The 22,675-nt window shown below is 38.2% G+C and overlaps 1 protein-coding gene across 2 annotated transcripts; it reads right to left on the bottom strand.

Annotated features, from left to right (window-relative positions):
* Positions 1 to 608: 608 nt before the first annotated feature.
* LOC137495814 (uncharacterized) lies at positions 609 to 19,793 on the bottom strand. Of its 2 annotated transcripts, none has more exons than XM_087237553.1 (6): positions 19,348 to 19,793; positions 19,135 to 19,273; positions 14,407 to 15,272; positions 9,478 to 9,919; positions 4,674 to 6,626; positions 609 to 1,167 (listed from the first exon to the last, which is right to left on the bottom strand). In XM_087237553.1, the coding sequence occupies exons 2-6, from the start codon at positions 19,235 to 19,237 to the stop codon at positions 845 to 847; spliced, it is 3,687 nt and encodes a 1,228-aa protein (XP_087093679.1). In that variant the 5' UTR covers positions 19,238 to 19,273; positions 19,348 to 19,793; the 3' UTR covers positions 609 to 844. The 2 variants fall into 2 exon arrangements, with proteins under 2 accessions (XP_087093679.1, XP_087093680.1); XM_087237554.1 differs by having other exon boundaries at positions 9,601 to 9,919.
* Between the last annotated feature and the right edge of the window lie 2,882 nt (positions 19,794 to 22,675).

The following is a 22,675-nucleotide window of genomic DNA, read 5'->3' as shown; positions in this document are numbered from 1 at the left end:
ATTCTATGAATTCAGACATCCATTTGGCTCGCATACCGATTTAAGCGTAATATACAGTATGGAAGTATGCGGTTTCGGACGCAGCCTTTTCTTTTTTTTGGATCTGCCACTATGCTGACACACAGGCATTTGTAGCTCCGCCCTCTTTTGAAAAGACCTCATTTGAATTTAAAGTGACAGTCACAAAAATTCACACTTAGGGTCAAAGTCTAAAAGGAGCAGTTTCAAAGAGTTATAAAACATTATTTGTGGGGTGTTTCCAGCTGAAACTACACATACATGCTTTAGAGATATAAGCGACTTATTTTACATCTTTCTTAAAGAGGACCTATTATAACCTTTTTAAGAAGAAGTCAGACCAACAAAATTCTTTCTTAACGTATTATATAGTTATTGTTTTAAATACGACTAAAATTGACAGAATTTTTAGACTAAAAACCTTTCTTAAATACACACACGTACAGCTATTTATTGTCAGTTTATCAACTCAGTTATAAAACAAAAACATTCGTTTAAAATTAAAGCTATTTTTGTTAATGCCAATATTAATCTTCTTCTTGAACATCTACGGTAGTATCTCAAATAATTACCACACATTCAAGTGAATATGAACTTATATATAATGTAAATTTATTTTAATTACATACTTTTAATATGTAACTTTACACATGTACGAGACAACGGAAAACAAATTGATAGGCTTAATCTCTTGACAACAAACTGACAAAAATGATTCTTCTCACCATTTGATATAATCAACTCGGGGCTTTGAGAACTTTGCTCAAACATCTGCTATTGACAACAATTATTAAGGTTAATAAATTGTAACATGAACATAAAAAATTCAATCAGTCTCCTCTCCGGTGACATCCACCTCCTCCTCTTCTTCATCATCCTCTGACTCATCCTCTAGGTCCAGTGGACTCTCAATGGTCAATCTGACGATCTGTCTAGCTGCCAAAAGCCCTAAAGGAGAGCCAACAGACCCTTCTACATCTACCTCAATGTCTTCCTCATCAGGCTGAGTGTCCTCTTTTGAATCAGAGCTGGGCAGCAATGTTGAAACCTCTTCAGTGCACACATGTGGCTTCTCAATGCTTGAAGTTTCAGTTTGGACACAAGCAGCATCTGTGCTTATTATTTCCTGTGTGTTTTTTGCTGTCAGCACTACAAGGACAAAACAGAAATCGAGAATATTAATTATTATTATCAGAGAGGAAATATCCACACTTGAAAAAGTAAACCTTAGGTCACTCTATAAGCCCAAGTTTTCTTGTTAAAAAGTCACTTTGAAATCATGATTTACAATGTTGAGCAATGTTTTATTAGTGAACATTGTTATTTGTTTGGTGAATAATTAATCTGTGCAAGTTAATACACTGGAAAAAAAGTTAGTTTTAGTAATCTTCAATCAAAGTCTGACTATTTGCTTCTGCGTTTGGAGTGGTGGTCCTTCTCTGATGACATCAATTTGAAGGTACATCAACATCAGTACGAAGTACATCAACATACTGAAATAAAAGTCATAGCAAATTCTGACTGACGCAGACTTGAACATATTTAAACATCAACGTATAAATACTTCGATTTAATATTCAATCCTGGGTATTCTGATGTGTCACACTGTAATCTCCTGGGTTATTCTAATTATTTGCAGAGCTAGCTGTCGCGATTGGATGAATGCAGCATGTGACTTGTCTACATACTTTATCGAGCACTGTTGTTTTTCATGTTATACATTGTAGACCAGGGTTTCACAAACATTTTAGCCCGCGACTCCCAAAATAACAATGCCAGTGACTCGCGACCCCCAATATCCTCTGAGGTGGGTATAAATACAGAAACCTTGCATGCAAAGGTGCGCACACACACACACACACCAATTGGCCCATGTCTATACTTCGTTAAATTTTTTTTAATGTATGCGAGTGCTGTAAATGTGCCAGAAAGATGCTATTGACGTATCTGATGCTATTGCTCTGTCTTTAATACAATGTAATCACCCCAGGAGTCCCAATCCAATTGAACTAGTAACTATAAGCTACTATAGTAACTTTATAGTAACTATAAACTACTATTTTTATCTTCAGTATCTTATTGATAAAATATGGTAATTCTAATGGTTTAATTTAACCAATTAGATTTTTGGAAATTAACAAGCTCCGTCTTCATTGTCCCAACCCCTACTTTTTAAACCACTGTTATAGACTATACTATGAAGTTAACAGTGAAAAGCTGGCCTTAATCCCAACAGTGGAAATATAGATAATGTGAGGTACACGTTTGTCTGTCAACTGCTAAGCATCCAACCAATAATATTGAAACACTGCATTGTTTGACACTGGTTTTTCCACATCAGTAACTACATAGCATTGGTTGTAAACCTGCTTCTGCACTGCAGGTGTAAAAACCAAAGTAGCGAATTACACTTAAGCACAAAACTGGAATATCGAATAAAACATTTGCGAATAAAACATTTGTGATGAGCCAAAGAGATGATGATAGTCACTTCCTGATAAATTACACCAAATACCAAACAGAAAAACTAAATTTGCTGTGGCAGGAGACACCGCTGTGGGCCTTTTTTCTTACATAATAAATTAGTTGGCTCAGAAATGCAATGAATGGTGGCTTTTGGAGGTGACTAAATGAGTGCAGATGCTCAAGAAACATCTGAAAGATAATCAGTGCTTAATTTGTAAATGAATAATTCCCCGAACAAAACCAGGAAATAAAAATTACCGTGACTAACATCCGCCAAACAATTTCAGTTTTCCCACAACACGACGTTACCAAGCAGTTATAGTGAAAAAAGCATAACATTTCTAAACGGTCTATAACTATTATGTGCCATATAATGTTATGGGTCAACCATAAAAATGAAAATAAAAAAAAAACAAACATGCAGCTACAAACATAAATTGTATAAAACACCACGATTCAGTTCATGAACACCACTGGCATTCAGGTCATTTCATTATTATGTGCCAAGCAAAAATGACTCATTCACATCACCCTGGCTACGTTGTTTTACTTTCTCAACAATAAAATGAAAACACGATTTAAGGAACTGCCTATTTTCATTTTGATATTAGCAACTTAACAGACAGCAGAAATGTTGAGGCGTTGTGCTGCATTTATGAGCACAATATATATTATACATTATAGGAAATAAAGGCAAGCGATCAGTCAATATACAGAATGTAGGCTATGTGGTTACATTAATTATCAACCTATCTTTGCGCTTAGCCAAAACGCGTTATCTGAGAACAGGTAATAGATTCCAATGACCAAAGTCTGGGAATATGTTGTTAGACATAGACAACAAGATGAATGAAATATCACGTTCAATAAATATAGTGAGATTAGATCCAGCGAGAGATGCTTGATGAGCAGTCCGACGAGCAGAGCTCTCATCTGGGTAGATAGGCTGCACCGCTTGCCTGATAGTGTGTGTGTGGTCACGTGATGTGCGTTTTCAGCATTTTGGTGTGGACGGAGAGCTGTTCAGAAACGCTGGGTGAAACGCTAGTGTGGACTTGGATCGTTTTTATTCTAAAACGCCGTTTTAAAACTAAAATGCACTAGTGTAAATGGGGCCTCAGACTCAGTCACATTCTTTCTCTCTCTCTCACACACACATGCAGGTATTCACCACCCAAAAGTTAATGCTGGATCAATGGAAATAAACACTGTAACGCAAAACACATATCTGAATTTGCCTGGAACAGGATCCGGCAAGATCCGGCTCAAATTAAGCACTGAAGATAATAATACCAAACCACATTGATGACTGACTTTGGCTAAGGATTTTAGAATGACCAAAACAACATTTGAGATGTTTTATAATTTGATCTGTCCACTAGTTTTTTCATAAATGCTATACCATCACCAGTGCTTAGTTTGTGAATTGCGAGGTCCCGGAACAGATCAGAGTCGTGCACGAAAGTGAAGAGTGGGGTGGTGAGGGTGTTATGGATGAAAGTAAAGAGGGTTGGGGAGTCGCGGAAGACAGTGAACAGCAGACGGGGGAGGAGGGTAGTTGAGGAGGGGGATCGGTAAAATGAGGTGCGAATCCTGATCCAGAGTGTTCCAGCATAAATTAAGCCCTGACTACCATGCTCATTTTGTTATCACATGATCTAAAAAAATAAATATATAAATAAATTAAAAAAATAAAATAAAAAAAAATTAAATTAAAAAAAAACTTTTTTTTAACTTTTTTTATTTGCATGCTGGAATTTGTTCAGTATATCTTTTTTTTTCATAGTTGTTCATAAACATTAACGGATAAAAAGTTTAACCTACTTGGTTAAGTGCAAGTTTTTAATGTGCATTCTCAAATTTTATGAGCATCTTTCCATTTCAATTAAGCGTCTTTTTATACGATATTCCAAAATACACACATAAATCACCAAACTCAATTCCTGGAGGGCCACAGCTCTGCTCCAACCTTAATTGAACAGTTAATCTACTAGTGTCTAGTAGTCTTGAACACCTTGAGTAGTTGGATCAGCTGTGTTTGATTAGGGTTGAAGCAAAACTGTGCAGAGCTGCGGCCCTCCAGGAATTGAGTTTGAGATCTATGATAAAACATAGCTAATAACAATAATGTGGGTAAAGCTTACGGTGTGAATATGATTTATGTACAAGTCTAAATTGATCAATATTACCTCTATTCGAAGGATCATCGGCAATCATAGGACTTGCAATACGTCCTTCGTTCAGTTCCTTGTCCTCAGCAGCCTCCGCACTGTACTGGTCCTCTTCCACATTAATTTCATCATTGTCATCATCCCAGCCATTAGTGTTTTCCCAGCACACATCACCCGATGCAAGCAAAGCATTTTCCTTTACAAATTTATGAGCCCTCAGAACGTCAGTTTCTTCAGACACTTCTTCAGGCATCTCGATGTCTTTGTACGTGCCTAAATCCTCCTCTATATCTTCCAAACAATCAGTCAGCCACTTAACACCCTGGTCCATGTCTTTTTCGTTGTCCATGACCTCAGATGAAGGCTCATTAGGAGCTAAGTTTGGCTGAGAATTTTCACACAAATTGACTTCGATCTCCGTCAGTTCATTGGTAGTAACAACACAACCTGTCTTCATGTGCAACATCTCATCCTGATCATCACCAGGCATCATGATATCCTTCACGATGTCCTCCTCAAATGTTAATGGCACAGAAATCTCAATTATTTGGTCCTGTATATTTGGAATTGAAGGTGCATTATTTAATTCAGTGATGACGTCTTCTTCTGGACATGGCAATAGAGATTTTGTTTGGTTTGCAAATACTTCTTTGTGTACTACATCATTTATCATGGCCTCTTCTTTTGCACAAATGCCATGATCAATCTGTTTAATGCTATTCGTGGCTAATTTACTGTTTTTATCCTCACTTTTGCCTCCTCTAGACTCCTGAAGCCAGAAAGACGAATCTTGCAGATTTGATGTTTGTTGTTGACCGATGGTCTGAGAACTTTGACTTGTAAGGCTCGGAAGAGTCTGATGAAAAATCTGATCGAGAATGCTTGGTCCTTTCGCATGATCTGTATGTTTTACTTGAGAATTTACCATTGCAGAATTGGCGTTAACATCGGCCATTTTCATTACTGTCGACGCCTGGAGAACTGATAGTTCTCCGTGTTCAATTTCACAGTTTGTCTTAGTTTTTTCCACCTCACAATCACCTTGTCCAGAAGGCAAAATTTCATTGTTACACAAGGAAACATCTGGTATTTTGAATTTTCGAGGTCTGCCACGACGACTTTTTGCAACACGAGTGACTTTTCGTTTTGGTACAACATCTACATGTTTGTGTTGTTTAGCGTTTGTTATCTTTGGCCTTTTCCTCCTGATGGGTGAAGAAGTGTCTGTTTTCCTTTTTCCCTCTACAGCCATTTTTCTGTTTGAATTGATTATTCGGGCGCTGACTCTTCGTGCATTATTGGTTAGCAGGTCATCACTTTTAGATTCCATTAGCTGAACCTCAGCTTCATTTTCATGATTTTGACACTGATTCGCTGTTGACCTTTGAGTCTGACCTCCGGTCTCTCTCTGTTTGGACTGCTGAGTAGCATCACTCACATCAGGCTGAATAAGGCTTGAGCTGCTCCCATGTGTTAAACTATTTTGTGAACAGGAAGTCTTCAATTTTTGCGTTTCTTTGAGGTCAGGTCTTGATCGATTTTGGCAGGCGATGTGGTCACGCTGTGAACGTGGGCAAGAGGAATTAATCATTAAGCTTAGAGGGAAGTCCAACTTCACGGGCGATTCAGAAAGCCAAAAGGGATAGTTTTGCATTTCAGGGTCCTGCCTATGTGATGGGTTTTGTTTAGGAGTGTCACTGTCTCCATTTTCGGATTCAAGGGGGGAAAGGCATCGCAGTAGTTTGAATTCTGGCCACTCAGCAGGTATGTAGGTCATAGGATTGGCTCCAGAAGAGGGCTGGTTTGGGGCAACTGTGGTTTTTGGGGTTAAAAACAAGCCTTCAACCAGTGAAGGATCAGAGTTTCTTACCACAGTTTCCAAATTGTTAACTGTGTTCAAGTTGTCCTGTCCAGGTGACAACAGAAGCTCCACTGCATTAGTGCTTGACCGATTTTGAAAGTCTATGCTGTCTGAAAAATAATGGGTAAAGTCAGGGTAAAGAGCTCTTTCTTTCTTTCTCTTTTGCTTTCGTTCTTTCTTTCTTTCTTTCTTTCTTTCTAAAAGTGTCCCATTAAGTGTCTGCATCAAACTAAATAAAACCACAAAAGTAAAGTGTCTGCTTTAATGTTACAAATATTTCTTCAAAAATTGGGTGAAATATTGTTCCACTGTCATTGAGCATAACATATACAGGCATGTGGAAAAGACACCTTTTTTTTTATTAAAATAGGTTTATCGTTTATGTCAAAAGATCAAGGAAATACAGGAGAAAGAAAATGACAACTTAAAAAGTAGATTGGCAAAGGTCTGAGCCAATAAACGATATTATATCGTACTGCAATAAAATTTATGTCAATAACAATAAGCTTTGGACTTTATTAACTCTATATTGATCTAAGCACACAGCAGAAATGTGCAACAATGAGAATCTAGTAGGGTTGTCACGGTACTGGAATTCGGTACCAATTAATAATGAAATTTTAAAAACGTCCATTTCCTGCTGTTGAGTACTTTCTTTAACAGCGCTGACTTGCCATTGTATTCAAGTGCTCAACAGAAATGACTTTGATTAGCCGTGAAGGTCATCAGTTCACCAAACTCACAGCTGTTTACAGAGTGTCACCACAGATACAGGGACATTTCCGTTGAACACAATTGTAGATCAGTCCTGTTTAAGAACATGCTCAACAGCGGGAAATTGATGTTTTTAAAATTTTAGTATCGATTTGTACTGAATTTCAGTATCGTGACAACCCTAGAATCTATTCCTCTAACCCTAGAAAAAGTGTGTTGCTATTAGGGTATGCACCAATTTTTTGGCCAGTGAAAATAGGTTATGCAATTTAACCCTCTCATTTTTGGGGCTTCAGTCATTGTTGGGGTAACTCTTTTAAATCTGGAAGCATTAACAACTGATATCAAAATATACATCAATATTGTTTAAAATGGAATAAAGTTATTGAGAATGCATTTTTGCCATATCCCCCATCCTTTGATTGCAAAACTTAATCGACAGCTTTAAATCTACTTAAAAAACAGAAAGTAACTCACATACTTGCAGACCCTGGGCCCAAGATCCAATATCAATACGTCATCATACCAGCAACGAATTGCAAACCCAAGGTCAAGGCAAGGTAAGCTTAGGTGATATAATGTAGGGCAACTTTTCAATAAGTTTGAAATTAAAAATTATAAATTATGATCCATTTATTAACACAAGTACCACATTTGTTTCCATTTATGCTTTTTTTTATACTTCAGGATTTAATATAAAATTGTTTATTTTATTTTCTGTGGACACTTATTTTTATTGACCCAAGATTTATCGCAAATTTGGATTATGTATGTATAGAGAGTGTTGTCACGATACTGGAAATCGATATTAATCTGCACTGAAACTTTAAAAACGTTCATTTCCTAAACTAACATTTGAGCGCTGTTGAGTGCATTCTTAAAACCACTATTCGCTATTGTGTTCACATGCTCAACAGAAATGACTGTGATTGGCAATGAAGGTCATCAATTCACCAAACCCACTGCTGTTTACTCAGTGTAACTACCCATACAGGGACACTGGAGCAATTCATTTCAATTAACCGGACTGTTTATAAGCTCACATACGAGCGATCCGCTGATGAATCGACTGATCTTTATGGCTTTAAAATGCTCCAGTGTCCCTGTATCTGTGGTTACACTCAGTTAACAGCGATGAGTTCGGTGAAATGATGACCTTTACGCCCAATCACAGTCATTTCTGTTGAGTACGTGAACACAATGGCTGTTTCTCAATTCCAAGAACACAGAGAATGGACCTGGGTTCCTGTGGAGACCGGTCTTGCCAGGTGTCCTCGGAAGAACGAACTCACGAGATCGCGAGGGCAGAGAAATGAGAGGGTCCTTTGAGAAATGCATTATGGGATATGGAGGAAAAATATTTGTTGACAGTGCTTATTAACAGAGAGGTAGGAAAAAAACATGACCTGATGGATTGTTGGTAATATTTCCGCAAGATGACCATGATGCAGCTTAGCTAAATTAATTCACACCTCCTCCTGAAGTGACGTTCGATGCATTAAAATTTTGCTTTTAAGCCGCAGCCGTGCTTCATTCTCCAAATGTATAGTTTGTCTAAAGCAGGGACACAATCAGTCAGTGTAGTCGTCCCTCCATAGTAAAAAGCAACATTTTGTGTCTGCCGGTTTGTTTACTTGCGGGAGTTCATTGCCATTTTCCCACACATGAATTCTGACCAATCGATAAGCAGTTTAGGAACTATGTTCAACAACATCTGACCAATGAGAGATGTGGATTTTGTCAGATGAGTGCATTTTGGTTCTTTTCAACTGGTTCGGACCAAAGCCAGCAGTGTGGTGTGAAAACCGCCCAAAGAAGGCAGAAAATGCAACAATGTATCATTTATTGTCCTTGGTTCGGACCAAATTAACCGAACTACAGATGTGAAAGCACCTCTAAGAATGCACTCAACAGCGCTCAAATGTTAGTGGGAAATGGACGTTTTTAAAATTTTAGTACTGATTGTTCGACAGTGAAATAAATCTTGTCAGAAAAAAATGAAATTTGGATCAAGAATGTTGAATGGTTGACACTGGAACTGAACTAATACTAAACTGACTCAAGCTAAACAAAGACATTGCTTCAAATGATGAACTACCTGAAAAATTGCTTCAACTTGTGCTTGAACTGTAAATCTACTGCAAGTCCTAAAGGAATAAAGATCACTTGACTTGTTGAATTCAAGGAGCACCAAAAATAATTTAAGCACACAACACAAACCAAAGACATTGTAAAATGATGCTTTACCTTCACTTTTTTCTCCAGGAGACCCAACCGGTGCTGTTTTTTTGCTAACATCAGATTTCCTCATCTCTGGCTCACTGCCTTGCACAAAAAGACAAGCACTTTGAGAAGAGCCCCTTTGCCCACCTTTCAGGTCCTGAAGAGGATCTAGCTGGGCTTGCTCATCCAGATTTCTTTCCAGAGGCATCAATGGCAGGATGTTTAAGCCCATCATGAACATGTCCTCCAAGAGCATGGCAATTTGTTCATCAGATTCCTCTGCTTGAGGAGAACTCGAAGGTAAGGCTGGTATATCCAAAGGTGAAGAGACCAACACGTGATGTGGAGTACGAAGACATTTATCTGAAGACGCATGTGTGGAAGAATTGGAGGGTGAGATAGTGAGGTCTGTTGGCGGGGTGAGAGTACCAAGACTTTGACCAGGAAGTGTACCAGACGGGCAGCTCTAAAATAGTAGTGAAAAAAAAAGTTTATAATTTTGAAAGGAACGTAATGGCCCATTTGCACTGAGTTTTATGGCTGTTTCTGCGGAGAGTCTAACAGTATTTGATTACAGAAATTAAATAATCAAATGCAAATTTGGAATTTGCATATCTTGCAACTATTGCGCACACATATTGCGATATCAATGCTCAAACAATATATTGTGCAGCCCTAAAATACAACATTTATAATTTGTAAATAATCTAAGCAGCACTTTATAAATCTCTGGAAATAAGTCTCTAGAGCATTTATTTGATATTATTAAATATTACTACACTTCAATATATATTTTAATAATTTTTCTACAAAATTTATTTAAGTTTTTTGTGCTTTTACTTCAGTGTTAACAAGATCCTTAGCACAAGAAGGTATAACCCTATGCTAATTTAGTTTATAATAAATAATTAAAATGTAATAAAATATTTCTTATTACTACCACAGTTACAAATGAAGGATCCCTTGATGAAAAAAAGTTTTAAAAAGTTGATAAAAATTTATTTAAGTTAAATTATTTTCTTAATTTTTTATTTTTTTTTTTAATGTAAAAATGTTCATACTGATGTGAATACTAGGGATGCTCCGATCTATCGGCCAGAGATCGGTATCGGCTGATAATCACATTTTATGACTCAACAGGTACTCACTAATTTGGGGTGTGTTTCCCAAACAACGGCATAACTCATGGCTGAACTATCATAGTACGATGCATTTGGGAAATTAACAATATAGTGAGTGTTTCCCCAAAAACGTAGTTTTTCTTTTACAGATCCATCGTTTGAACCAAGTTAGTTATAGTGTAAAACCTACACAATGATGCTCTAAACTGGGCAAAGTAAAAACTTCTTTAGAGAAAATGGCCATAATTTTTTTGTATAAAGTTATATTGTTTAACACAAACACTTAAAAAAAAAACAATATTAGTTTTGATAAAAGCCTGTACTTGTTTTCATTTTAACTGAAATAAATGTAAACGGAATATATAGGGCCTATGTTTCCTTTACAAATAATATAAAACAATTCATTACAAAAGCTAACACGTATTCTAATCTCATGCACAATCATTCATTCATTTTCTTTTTGGCTTAGTCCCTTTATTAATCTGAAGTCGCCACAACAGAATGAACCGCCAACTTATTCAGCATGTGTTTTTCACGCAGTGGATGCCCTTCCAGCCGCAACCTATCATTGGGAAACCCATACACACTCATTCGCACACATACATACACTATGAACAATTTAGCCAACCCAATACAATTGTACCGCATGTCTCTGGACAATGGGGTAAATCGGAGCACATGGAGAAAACCCACGCGAACACAGAGAGAACATGCAAACTCCATACAGAAACGCCAACTGACCCAGCCAAGGCTTGCACCAGCGACCTTCTTGCTGTAAGGTGACAACACTACCTACTGCACCACTGCGTCGCGTCATATCCAATTATATAAATTGTTAATGGTTGTAATTTACAGTAGGGTATTAATAAATGTAATAACAATAAAATAATAATAAAAATTTTATTATTATTATTAAGTAGGGTATTGTTTATTTATTTATTTTTTGAAAAGTCTAATTTTACAATTTGACATTCAAACCACTGCAGAAATGTTCTAACCAACAGGCCCATGTAAATACAGGTACAGACATATATATTAATGAATAACCTACTATAAATTAAAAGCATTAGCGTATGCTTTATATTTTGTTTTCACAAGTTTTGAAGATGTAAACTCCACTTATAAGTAATAGGTCACCTATAGCTTTCATCATGAGCCCCGGCTGAGTTCAAAATAGCATAAATGTTTTCAAAGTGTAGTGCAAAAGCAATACGATTGTCAATATGAAGATGAACTGAACTGTAAAAAAAACTTTTAGAGAGCAAATTACATGTAAGAGTGATGACTTTAATGTTTTTTTTTTTAATCTTTCCAAGTTTAAATGCTGGAACGTTCAAAAGAAATAGGGCATAGGGGGATAACGCGCAATACAACACTGCCAAGAACTCTGCTTCTAACTACAGCTCTAGAGGTGTAGTTGCAAGCATACAAGTTTGCAAAGCAGTTCTGTTATTCTGTGTTTTCAACAATATCGCAAGTTCATTAAATCCTGGCTGAAAATATTACAAGTTGTATATATTTTGTTTATATTTGTAATATTTTATTTAACTTGAATATTTAATATTATAACTTATTGTAATATATGTATTGTAATAAGAAGAGTTTATGAACCTATTTCCTTTTATTTAAGAAATAATGGATTTAAAGGTGTGGAATTTAACTCCTTATCCATCAAATGTGCACTCCAAGCTTCATTGATACATGTTGCATTCTTCTCCCATAATTTGCAATGTTTTCAAATTGCTTTATTAGTGATTTTTCTGGCCATTTTTTAATCTGTTTCTTCTTTTTTGTTTGGTAAAGTTGCTTCTGACCATGACATGTCCACACTAAATGGTTAACTATCTTAAGCTTATGTATAATACTTGGATTAAAAATGTGCTTCATGCATTATAAAGCTTGAAGGCATCAGAATTGGTCCTTGGTATCAGTCAGTCATCATGACAAGGAAACAGTACTTGTTATCAGCTGCAAAAATCCTAATCGGAGCATCCCTCGTTAATATTAAAGAGCCCATATTATGGGTTTTTGAAAATACCCCTCCATGTAGTGTGTAACACAGCTCTAAGTAAAGTGAAGTATCCAGCTAAGGCTTAAATCTGTAAGAATACAGTGTTTAAAACGGTTGATTCATCTATAAAAGAGTCAACTCATAGTGCTTCAAACGAGTCGCCTTGATACCGATTCATTAGGTGTTTCGCCATGACGTACGAACGAAACCAAGTTATTCACGTGCACGCGCAAACCCGGGAGATTTCAAACCTGAGGCCCCGCCCTCTGACATAGAAACCCAGACACACACACACACATTGAACGTCACACTGCAGATGGATATTATATTGAGTCTCTACCCAAAGATGAAACATCAGCATTATAACCAAGCAGTTGGAAACTTCTGGAAGCTACATGCTACAAAGAATACTTCATCGGCGTTTGTTGAAGGAAGGATCAGTAAAGAGTAACTTACTGATGGACGTCAGGATGGGTTTCTTCCATTTCTCAAGTGTAAGTACGTGCGGTTAAAGTTGCCTCGTTGACTCTAGCTTGCAAATGTATTTAGTTGTGATTTGTTACTTGTAACCGCATGTACTGTATCAGGTTAACTGGCTATATTCTCTTATCGCGTGCAAAGTCACGTTAAAAACGCGACGCGTGTTGCTTTGTTTATGGAGCTCCGTGCTAGAGTTCTGCTCCCGCGATTTATTCAGAAATTTATTCCCGCGCCGCAGAAATCTGGCGCGGGGACAGCCGCGGGAATAAATTTCCGAATAAATCGTGGGAGCGGTCGGTAACGGGTTTAATTTGGGACGGGAGCGGGCTGTCTAGCAATATCACGGATATTGCTATGCGAATTAGAAAGAGAGAGTCTGCTTGGTGCTTGTGTGTGTGTGTGTGTGTGTTAGTGCGCACGCGCGCGTATGAGAGAGAGAGAGAGAGAGAGAGAGAGAGAGAGAGAGAGAGAGAGAGAGAGAGAGAGAGAGAGAGAGAGAGAGAGAGAGAGAGAGAGAGAGAGAGAGAGAGAGAGAGAGAGAGAGAGAGAGAGAGAACGAGCTTTGTGTGCTTGGTGCTGTGTGTGTGTTTATACAGACAGCTTGGCTGTCTGGACTGTATAGCTGGGTGATTTTTGGTTGTGTTCTCCCCCACTCTTTAGCGGGATTGGGCGCGGCGGGCAGAAAACGGAGCGGGTTCTCAGGCTAAAACCTGGCGGGTGCGGTAAGAAGCGGGAGCGTTATCGTCCGGAGGTGTGTGTGTGTGTTTGTGTGTGTGGCAGCTAAAATCCACGCCTACACTATCGAGCGTGTATGAACTGTGATTACTTTTTATATTGCTGATTAGCTGTTTGGCATTTCACTCTCTGACTGAAGGCAGTCGACCAATCGCGACAGACTGTCATCGGTCCAATCAGCGCAGATTAGCTTCGCGCTAAGGAGGGGTTTGGGAACAAATGAATCAGTGGACGATTCATACGGGAGTCGCTGGGATAATTAGGTAAAAATAAATGCAGATTATAAGACCATGAAAGTGTTTTTTGACCTTGCATGCATATTAGACTGTTGTTGGAGACCCTTACAACCAAGATATGACCCTATTTCATGTATAATATGGGCTCTTTAATTATCAGTTATTCATGTTTTAGTTATTCACACACACACACACTTTGTTTTATTGACCAAATTCTGTAACACATGGCAAAAAATATATTTTGAATTATAATTGGCGGTTCATTCCGCTGTGGCAACCCCTGATTAATAAAGGGACTAAGCTAAAAAGTATTAATAAAAACTAAATAAAATATTAATAATAAAAAAATAAAAAGAATAATAATTCTTACCTGCGTTTGAGGTGCACACTCTTTCACTTCTTCTGCATTCTCACTCTCGCCTTGGACAGAAACAAGGAGATTGCTTTCCCAGCAAGCTCCTCTCCTTCTACTCAGTTTGATCTTGACTTTAAGCTGGTCCACTTGGGCCTCTTTTGGTTCAGAAATACCTCTTTTTTTCTCTAAAAGTTTCTGGAAGTCCTTGCCTGATACTCTCCTACTCCTTTCCACCACTTCAATTTGTTTCGTTTTTGTCCCTTCAATGTTATAAACCTTGATCTGAGTTTGTTGCCGAGTTATTCTCCTAAACTGGCTTTCCCTCTTTGCCGTTTTCCAACTCCGTTTAGTCTTTGTGTTTCGACGGTTCGCTACCGACGCTTCCGTATGGTCAGCGTGGGAAAGACCAGTCACTTTATTGACCAAATTAAAACCTTCAGTTCCATTAGCTTCATCATGTAATGAAGATGGCGGCAATTCATGGTCCAACAAGCCACAAGTTTGCACTGAAGTTGCAGTGCTGTTCTGCACTTTCAATGGTTCAGGCACAATTTCACTCTCCTGGCTCCTCGGGCACTCTTCCGTCTGTACGCCAGTCTCCAAAACGCCCTTTTTAACCAACACTCGCTTTTTTTCCAAAAGACTTCTAAGTCCAAGTCTGAGGGCAGCAGCCATTATTCTCTCATGCTCACTCCAGCTCTCGATCTCCATTTCTCCAGTGTACAGAAACCCCACCAGCTTCAGCAAAGCATGAGATCCCACAGCCTCCAGGTTCAGCAGCCGGTTCTGTCCCGCGTGTGGAGCAGGAGAAGAGGACAGGATTCGCGAGAAGACCGGGCTTAGAGCTGCTAAAACACAACTGTGAGCTGGAACACACACACCTGAGGAGAGTAGAAAAGATATTTCAAGAACAGGCAACACAGAGCCACAGAAAACATACTGCACTGGGCTTAATAACTATACAAGAACCTAACTATTCTTGCCTCCTCATAACTGTGCGAAGGTGCAACAACCTGTCAATCATAGGACATCATCTCAAAAATGCAAACCACAATGATTCAATTCTCATTGGACAAAATCTGTACATTACTTACCGTAGCTTATTGATTTCCATAAGCGTATAGGGGAATATTTTTACCCTGACCAAACTTATATCAGTCACTTCTAATAACTTTTAGTTGCACAAAACATCTAATTATGCTGTCTAATATTGCCAACTAATACACCACCTGACAAATATCTTATTGTCGATCCCAGTTGTAAGAGCAGCAAATAATAATATGACTTCTAGTTGATCGTTTGGAAAAGTGGCAAGATTAATCATTCAGATTTCTCATCTGCTGAACTGCATCACCATCATCACAAATACTGCAGAAGACCTATTTGAACCCGCATGGACCCAAGATTCTTACAGAAATCAGTCAAGTTTGGTGAAGGAAAAACCATGGTTTGGGGTTACATTTATAATGGGGGCGTGCGAGAGATCTGCACAGTGGCGTAGCGCAAAATGCGGAGGCCCCCCTGCAGGGATCGCTGACTGGGCCCCCTGATGAAGAGGGGGGGATACGTCATACGTCAATTTGCATATCACTGATGTCATCACGTTTTACCGTTTCTGTTTGTTTAACAGCCTATGGTTAATAAAGGGGTATTTATAATTGCACTACACTTTATATAAGCATGTTTATTCACTACATTTATTGCTGTTTGAATACAGTATGTCAGTATAGATGTGTAGTGAATGTGCAGTAATCTCTCATATGTAATAAACTCAGAACAAGTTCAGAAACTGTCACTAAAATATCTGTGATTGTGAACAAGAAAAGAATAAACGATCCAATTAAATTGTTAAAATAAAGGAGAAGTAGATCGGTTTGACTGTACAAAAGAAATACCTTCACACTGCCTGTGCTAAATCATTTGTCGTCGGTACGCAGAGGGGTGATCTGCTCTCGGGCTGCAGGTGGGAGAGGCTGCTGTACGAGGACTGACTGGGCCGCCTGTCAGTGCTGTGAGGCGGGGGAGGGGCCGGCGGCATCACACGCAGCTCGTTGAGAAGAGTAGGGACGGTACAATATGGACAAATGACAGTCTAAAAAAATCTCCAATAACACACAAAAAAGTCGCTAGATTTGTCGCTAGGGGGGTCTGAAAAGTCGCTAAATCTAGTGACAAAGTTGCTAAGTTTGCAACATTGGCGGCAAGCAATCAGAATGAAGTAGTCCACCGCTTGAGAGGTGTTCAGAGAACACAGACCTGTGAACTTTGGTTCCGACCACAGTTGTTCCCAAGAGTTTGATTATTGCGGTTGCCGGTGGATTTTTAATTATTGAAAATCGCGATAAACCGGGGCCCCCTAATCACGCGGGGCCCCCCCGCGGTGCGTGCCCTGCGGGCCCATCCGCTACGCCACTGGATCTGCAGAGTGGATGGCAACATCAACAGTCTGAGGTATCAAGACATTTGTGCTTCCTATTACATTACAAACCACAGTAGAGCGCAAATTCTTCAGCAGGATAGCGCTCCTTCTCATACTTCAGCCTCCACATCAAAGTCCTAAAAGCAAAGAAGGTCAAGGTGCTCCAGGATTGTCCAGCCCGGTCACCAGAAATGAACATTATTGAGCATGTCTGGGGTAAGATGGAGGAAGAGGCATCGAAGACGAATCCAAAGAATCTTGACAAAGTCCTGCAAGAACGTTTTCTTTGCCATTCCAGATGACTTTATTAATAAGTTATTTGAGTCACAGCAGAGATGTATGGATGCAGTCCTCCAAGTTCAAGGGAGTCATTCTAAATATTCATTCTTTTTCCACTGCAGCATGACTTTATATTCTACACTGTTCATTATTTCTTTTAAATGACAAGACTTTTGTCTAAGCAAACTCAGACCTTATTGTCCTTATTACAAAATCAAGCCATGATCATATTTGATTTTGGTAAAATAAGTGTAATCCTGAGGCCTTTGCCTTTCATATAAGCCACTTCTGATAGCAAATGATCAACTAGAAGTCAAGTTATTATTTATTGTTCCTAAAGCGTGGATAGTCGACAAGACTTTTGTCAGGTAGTGTAATTCCCATTGCGTTATTTTATAACAGAAATGTAAATACATTGGATAGTAGCACAAACTGCTTTATTGTTTACAGACATTTGTTATTTTTAGCTACTGACTTTTAGTGGAGTCAAAAGTTTCGCACATTTACAAAAAGAATTTTGAAATAATGTGGATAATTTAGGTAGCAAAAAGGTCTCTGCAGTCAGCAAGCTCATCAACTACAGAATGAGAAAAGTCATTCATTTTCCTTTGGCTCAGTCTCTATTTCAGATGTCACCACAGTGGAACTGCCAACTGCAAACTAGTCCAGCTAGGGCAATACGATATTGAAAAAATCAGATATTGAGATATTTTATTTTTCTGCAATAAATATTGTGATTTAAATACAGTTTTACAAGATAGTTGAATAGCACAATTTGACGCTTTTCTGGGGAGTCTTACAGTATTCAGGTACAGAAATTGAATTATCACAACGTAACAAATGCTTTTCTAACTTTGCTTTGTCTCATTTCTAGTCTGTATATTTAAACAAAATTCTTAGGTCAGGTAAAAAAAATTGTTCAATTGTTTTTTTTTAAAATTCAGATAAAATAGTGGCAAAATTAGAGTTTTTTTTTTAAAACAAGCTAAATTATTTGCTAGTAGGGCAAGTTAAATATTTGTATTTTCACTTTGAGATGTAGATATTTGGATTAGAAACAAAGACAAAAATTCAAAGAAAACTTTTAATTAAATTGGAAATTCTGAATAAATACAGTGATTAAATACAATTCTGTAGCTTCTGGTCGACTATAATCGAGACTTAACATTGCACATCTTTGCGATATGACAATTGCGGATGGGCACATTGCGATATCAATGCTAAAACTATATATTGTACAACCCTAAATCCAGCATGTTTTACGCAGCGAATGACCTTCTAGCTGCAACCCAGTTTTGGGAAACACCCATACACACATACACTACAGAAAAATTTGTTTATTAAATTCACCTACAGCACATTTCTTTGGACTATGGGGGAAAACAGAGCACCCGAAGGAAACCCACACCAACACAGGGAGAACATGCGAACTCCACAGAAATGCCAACTAGTCCAGGGAAACGTGCCAGTGACCTTCTTGCTGTGCTAACCACTGACCGCCCCTAAGCACAAATCAAATTAAACAAAATATTGGAGCCATATTTAACTGTTTTGTTACTGAAATCTTTAGACTTGAATAAAAAAAAATCCTTTTTAGGAATGATGCTAGAATACAGAGGGAAAAAAATCATTATTGGCTTATTGAGGTTTTACAGCTGATGAGAAAATGTGTGAGGTGAATATAACTTGACAATACTTTAATGTTTGGCTCTACAACGTAATTTAGACACGACTATTATCCAAAAAATCAATTTTTAAACTACTTTTTGTGTATTTTATTTCAAATATGCTTCGAATAACTAGATAAAGTGTAGGGTGAAGGCCTGTGCAGTTTTGAGGGAATTATTCTTCGAATTGTGACAATACATGCAGTACTATTTAATGATGTGTAAAAATAGTGCAGATTTAGGAAATTCAGTGGTAGTCTCCGTCATCAATATTAGGCTACTAACTAATGTACAACTCAGAAATCATTGCAATAACACCAGGGTCTTCAAATGATCTGTTTACAAAGTGATAAAGCTGACACATGAGTCTGCTCCTACCCTCGGTCTGCAGAAGTGTGTCACAGAAGACACTTCCCTGCTGCTGTTTCTGGAGTTCACCAAGAAGGAATAAAGCAAAGTCAGGATGCTGGTACTTCCACATGCTGGCAGCAACTTCAGACTGAGCTACATTTAGAGACTGCAAAACATAAACACCGTTAACGATGCAGGAATACAAGCTTTCCACAGTTTTCCAAGATGTGTTTTACTTACTTCGCGTTATAAGTTCAGATCCAACATCTGTAGCCCACACATTCCAGGACCATTTGGGTGCAAACTTTTGGATTGGTTTTTAAACGGCTTCGAAGAAACTCTTTTAGAGATGTCAGTGTAACAAATACTGAGGCCTAACTTTAAGCAGGTAATTATAAACTAAATTCAACACACTATTTTGATGATTTTTCGTATTAAATGGCGAGTATATGTAGTAGTTCACCCACAGTCCAGATGAAGAAGGCCACAACATTAGTGAAGTGATCGTGAAATCGCGTTTCTTCAAGTCCACGTGCTTCACCAGTAACGTTACTTGCTTTGAACCCCATATTATGATTCAAAGTAAACACGATAAACGTTTAGAAAGGCAAACACAGGTGATCTGTTGGCCACGTGAACAGCTGCATCACAAATCACCTCATGTCAACCGAGTCTTGCAGTAGCTTATCCAGCGTTAGTGATGTTTTGCTTTCAATGACTCGGAATGTGTGAATCAGTTCATCAAAAAGAGTCGTTGACCGATTCGCCTTGTGTGCAGGTTAACAGTTTCACCAATAGGTGTCGCGGTGTGTGTTTGTGTTGAATAATAGAAATTCACTTTGATAATATTGTTTATAGATATTTATTGTATTTAGGTGTTGAATGAGTTTGTGGAATAAAACAGCGTCCGTACAACCTTTTTAATGGGTATACACAGCTAGTGTTTTAAGTCAATGATAAACTTCTGGTGAAAGCTTTAAATGTGACTATTTAAAATTTTATAAGCTTCCTTTTACAGCATCGATTTTGTCATGTAATTACAACACATTCAGTTAAATAGACTTAAGCTATCATTTATTTGTTTGTGCAGGGCAGCAAACTTTTGGCTTTAGCTTGGAGTGATAAGTTAAGCCCCGCCCATTTATACAAGCCACGCCCCACAACCAAGTCACGCCCCGTTTATTTATACATATATAAAATTATAAATATATTATTTTTAAAAATACTTTTTAATATATTTATTACAAATTAGAGTATCATTACAATTAAACAATTATTCTACTATAAATAAATAAATCCCAGTACTTTGTAGCGGCTGGAAGCACATCCACTGTGTAAAACATATGACGGAAAAGTTGGCAGTTCATTCAGCTGTGGTGACCTCTGAAATAGAGACTAAGTTGAAGGAAAATGAATGAATAAATATTAATTTCATTAGAATGAAATTCTACAGATTGTATAGAACACAAAAATATGTTTTCGGCGCTCGAAAACTTCGACGTAGTGTGGACAGAAAACTTATGCATTTTCAAACTAAAACTGTGATCCACTGTGCGACCCCGAAGTGAAGTGGTATAAACTCAATAAGTCTCTCAATTATTTTCTGACATTAAAATAGAACCCAAATACCTGCAAATCTGAGGCCAACCACAAGATGACGTAGGAGTGTGGTTTTAAAAAATAAATTAAAGTATCATCTGCTTTTCTGGGGCCGGGTTGCAGGAGGCAGCAGATTTAGGAGAGAACCCCAGACTTCCCTCTCCCTAGACACTTCCTCCAGCTCCTCCGGGGGGAATCCCGAGACGTTCCTAGGCCAGCCGAGAGACATAGTTCCTCCAGCGAGTCCTGGGTCTTCCCTGAGGCCTCCTCCCGGTGGGGATATGCCTGGAACACCTCCCTAGGTAGGCCTCCAGGAGGCATCCGAAACAGATTCCCAAGCCACCTCAGCTGACTTCTCTCGATGTGGAGTAGCAGCGACTCTACTCCGAACTCTTCCTGGGTGACAGAGCTCCTCACATCATCTATAAGGGTGCACCCTGCCACCCTGCAAAGGAAACTCATTTAGGCCACTTGTATCCAAGATCTTGTTCTTTCAGTCATGACCCAAAGCTCAAGACCATAGGTGAGAGTAGGAATTTAGATTGCCTGGTAAATCAAAAGCTTTGCCTTTCATCTCAGCTCCTTTGCACCACAACAGACTGGTACATTGACTGCATTACTGCTGCCGCTGCACCAATCCGCCTTTCAATCTCATGTTGTATTCTTCCCTCACTCAACAACAAAACCCCAGAATACTCCAACTCTACCTGGGGTGAGGACAATCTTCCAACTGAAGCCAAGCCTGGGGTTGGGACTCGTATGTGAGTGACTCATGCCCCGGGTTTATCTTACGGAACCTGGCCAGGCTCAGCCCAAAGGAGTGACGTGGGAACACCTGCCTGCAGGAAGGGTCCAGTGCATTGTGGAACAGGTAATGGTCAAAGGTTAGGACCACAACAACCCGATCGTCAAGCACAGAAACATACATAAATAACATTTTAAAAAAGTTATTAGCTAAATCATAGTTACAAGTTTTTCATGGATTTGTCACACTAAACATGCTTTTACTTGTATTTTATTGTTATTTATTGTAATTGATTATAATATTATTTTTATGATTTTTTGAAAAAAAAAAATAACACGTTCAGTGCACTTTAAGATAGAAAAAGTAAATACTTCATTTTACTACATTTGAGAGTAACTTTGTATCAGAAAAGCTGAAAATGAGAAACCACATTAATTTACAGAATTATATTAATAAAATGCATTTTAGTGCAATAATATTCACCTACTATTCAAGTAAATATTCACCAGTTCATAAGGAGACAATATCTGCTATAATTATTTGCATGTATAAATATAATTTGTTGCAAGTCCACTAGTATTACGATATTAACGTTATTCTTACTGTAATCATAGTCAGGCCAGTCGACATTTCTGTGCGGAGTTTACATGTTCTCCATGTGCTCGCGTGGGGTTCCTCGGTTTCCTCCCACCGTCCAAAGACATGCGTGCTAAGTAAATTGACTAAACCAAATTGGCACCGTAGTCAAGTTCCTAGCCAACTCAATTCATCATTAACCACAAATAAGCGGGGGAGTTCTCAAGATCTACCTGAACTCAATCTCCCCTCTCGTCCTACAAAAGGGAGGGAGCCCAGAGCTCGAGGATCTTTTGAGTTCAGGGCTCTCTCCCGGGACAGCATGCCAAACAAGCTTATAATCAATCATCAGCTAAATGTGTGAACTCTTGAAGAAGTCATTTAAAAAACTCACAGAAATGATGATTAGGGCTTCAGTTTGATTAACAAGATTTTATTTGAATCATTAGCCAACAATATATAAAAGCAATTCATTACAAAACAATTCAAAGAACTTTGTATAAAGCAATTTGACAGAACACCAGATTCATTTATGAGGTAGAAAGACAGTTGTGCAGATCTTTGATAACACTTTAGAGGAGATGACTACGACAGCACCGGATTTCCTAATGGAGTTTTATCATTAATTCAATTCATCTTCATTTCCAT

This window comes from Danio rerio, chromosome 1 (genome assembly GCF_052040795.2).
Source record: "Danio rerio strain M-AB ecotype USA chromosome 1, GRCz13ab, whole genome shotgun sequence".
Taxonomy (NCBI): domain Eukaryota; kingdom Metazoa; phylum Chordata; class Actinopteri; order Cypriniformes; family Danionidae; genus Danio; species Danio rerio.
The sequence above is the reverse complement of the archived record's forward strand: the minus strand, read 5'-3'. Positions and strand labels throughout refer to the sequence as shown.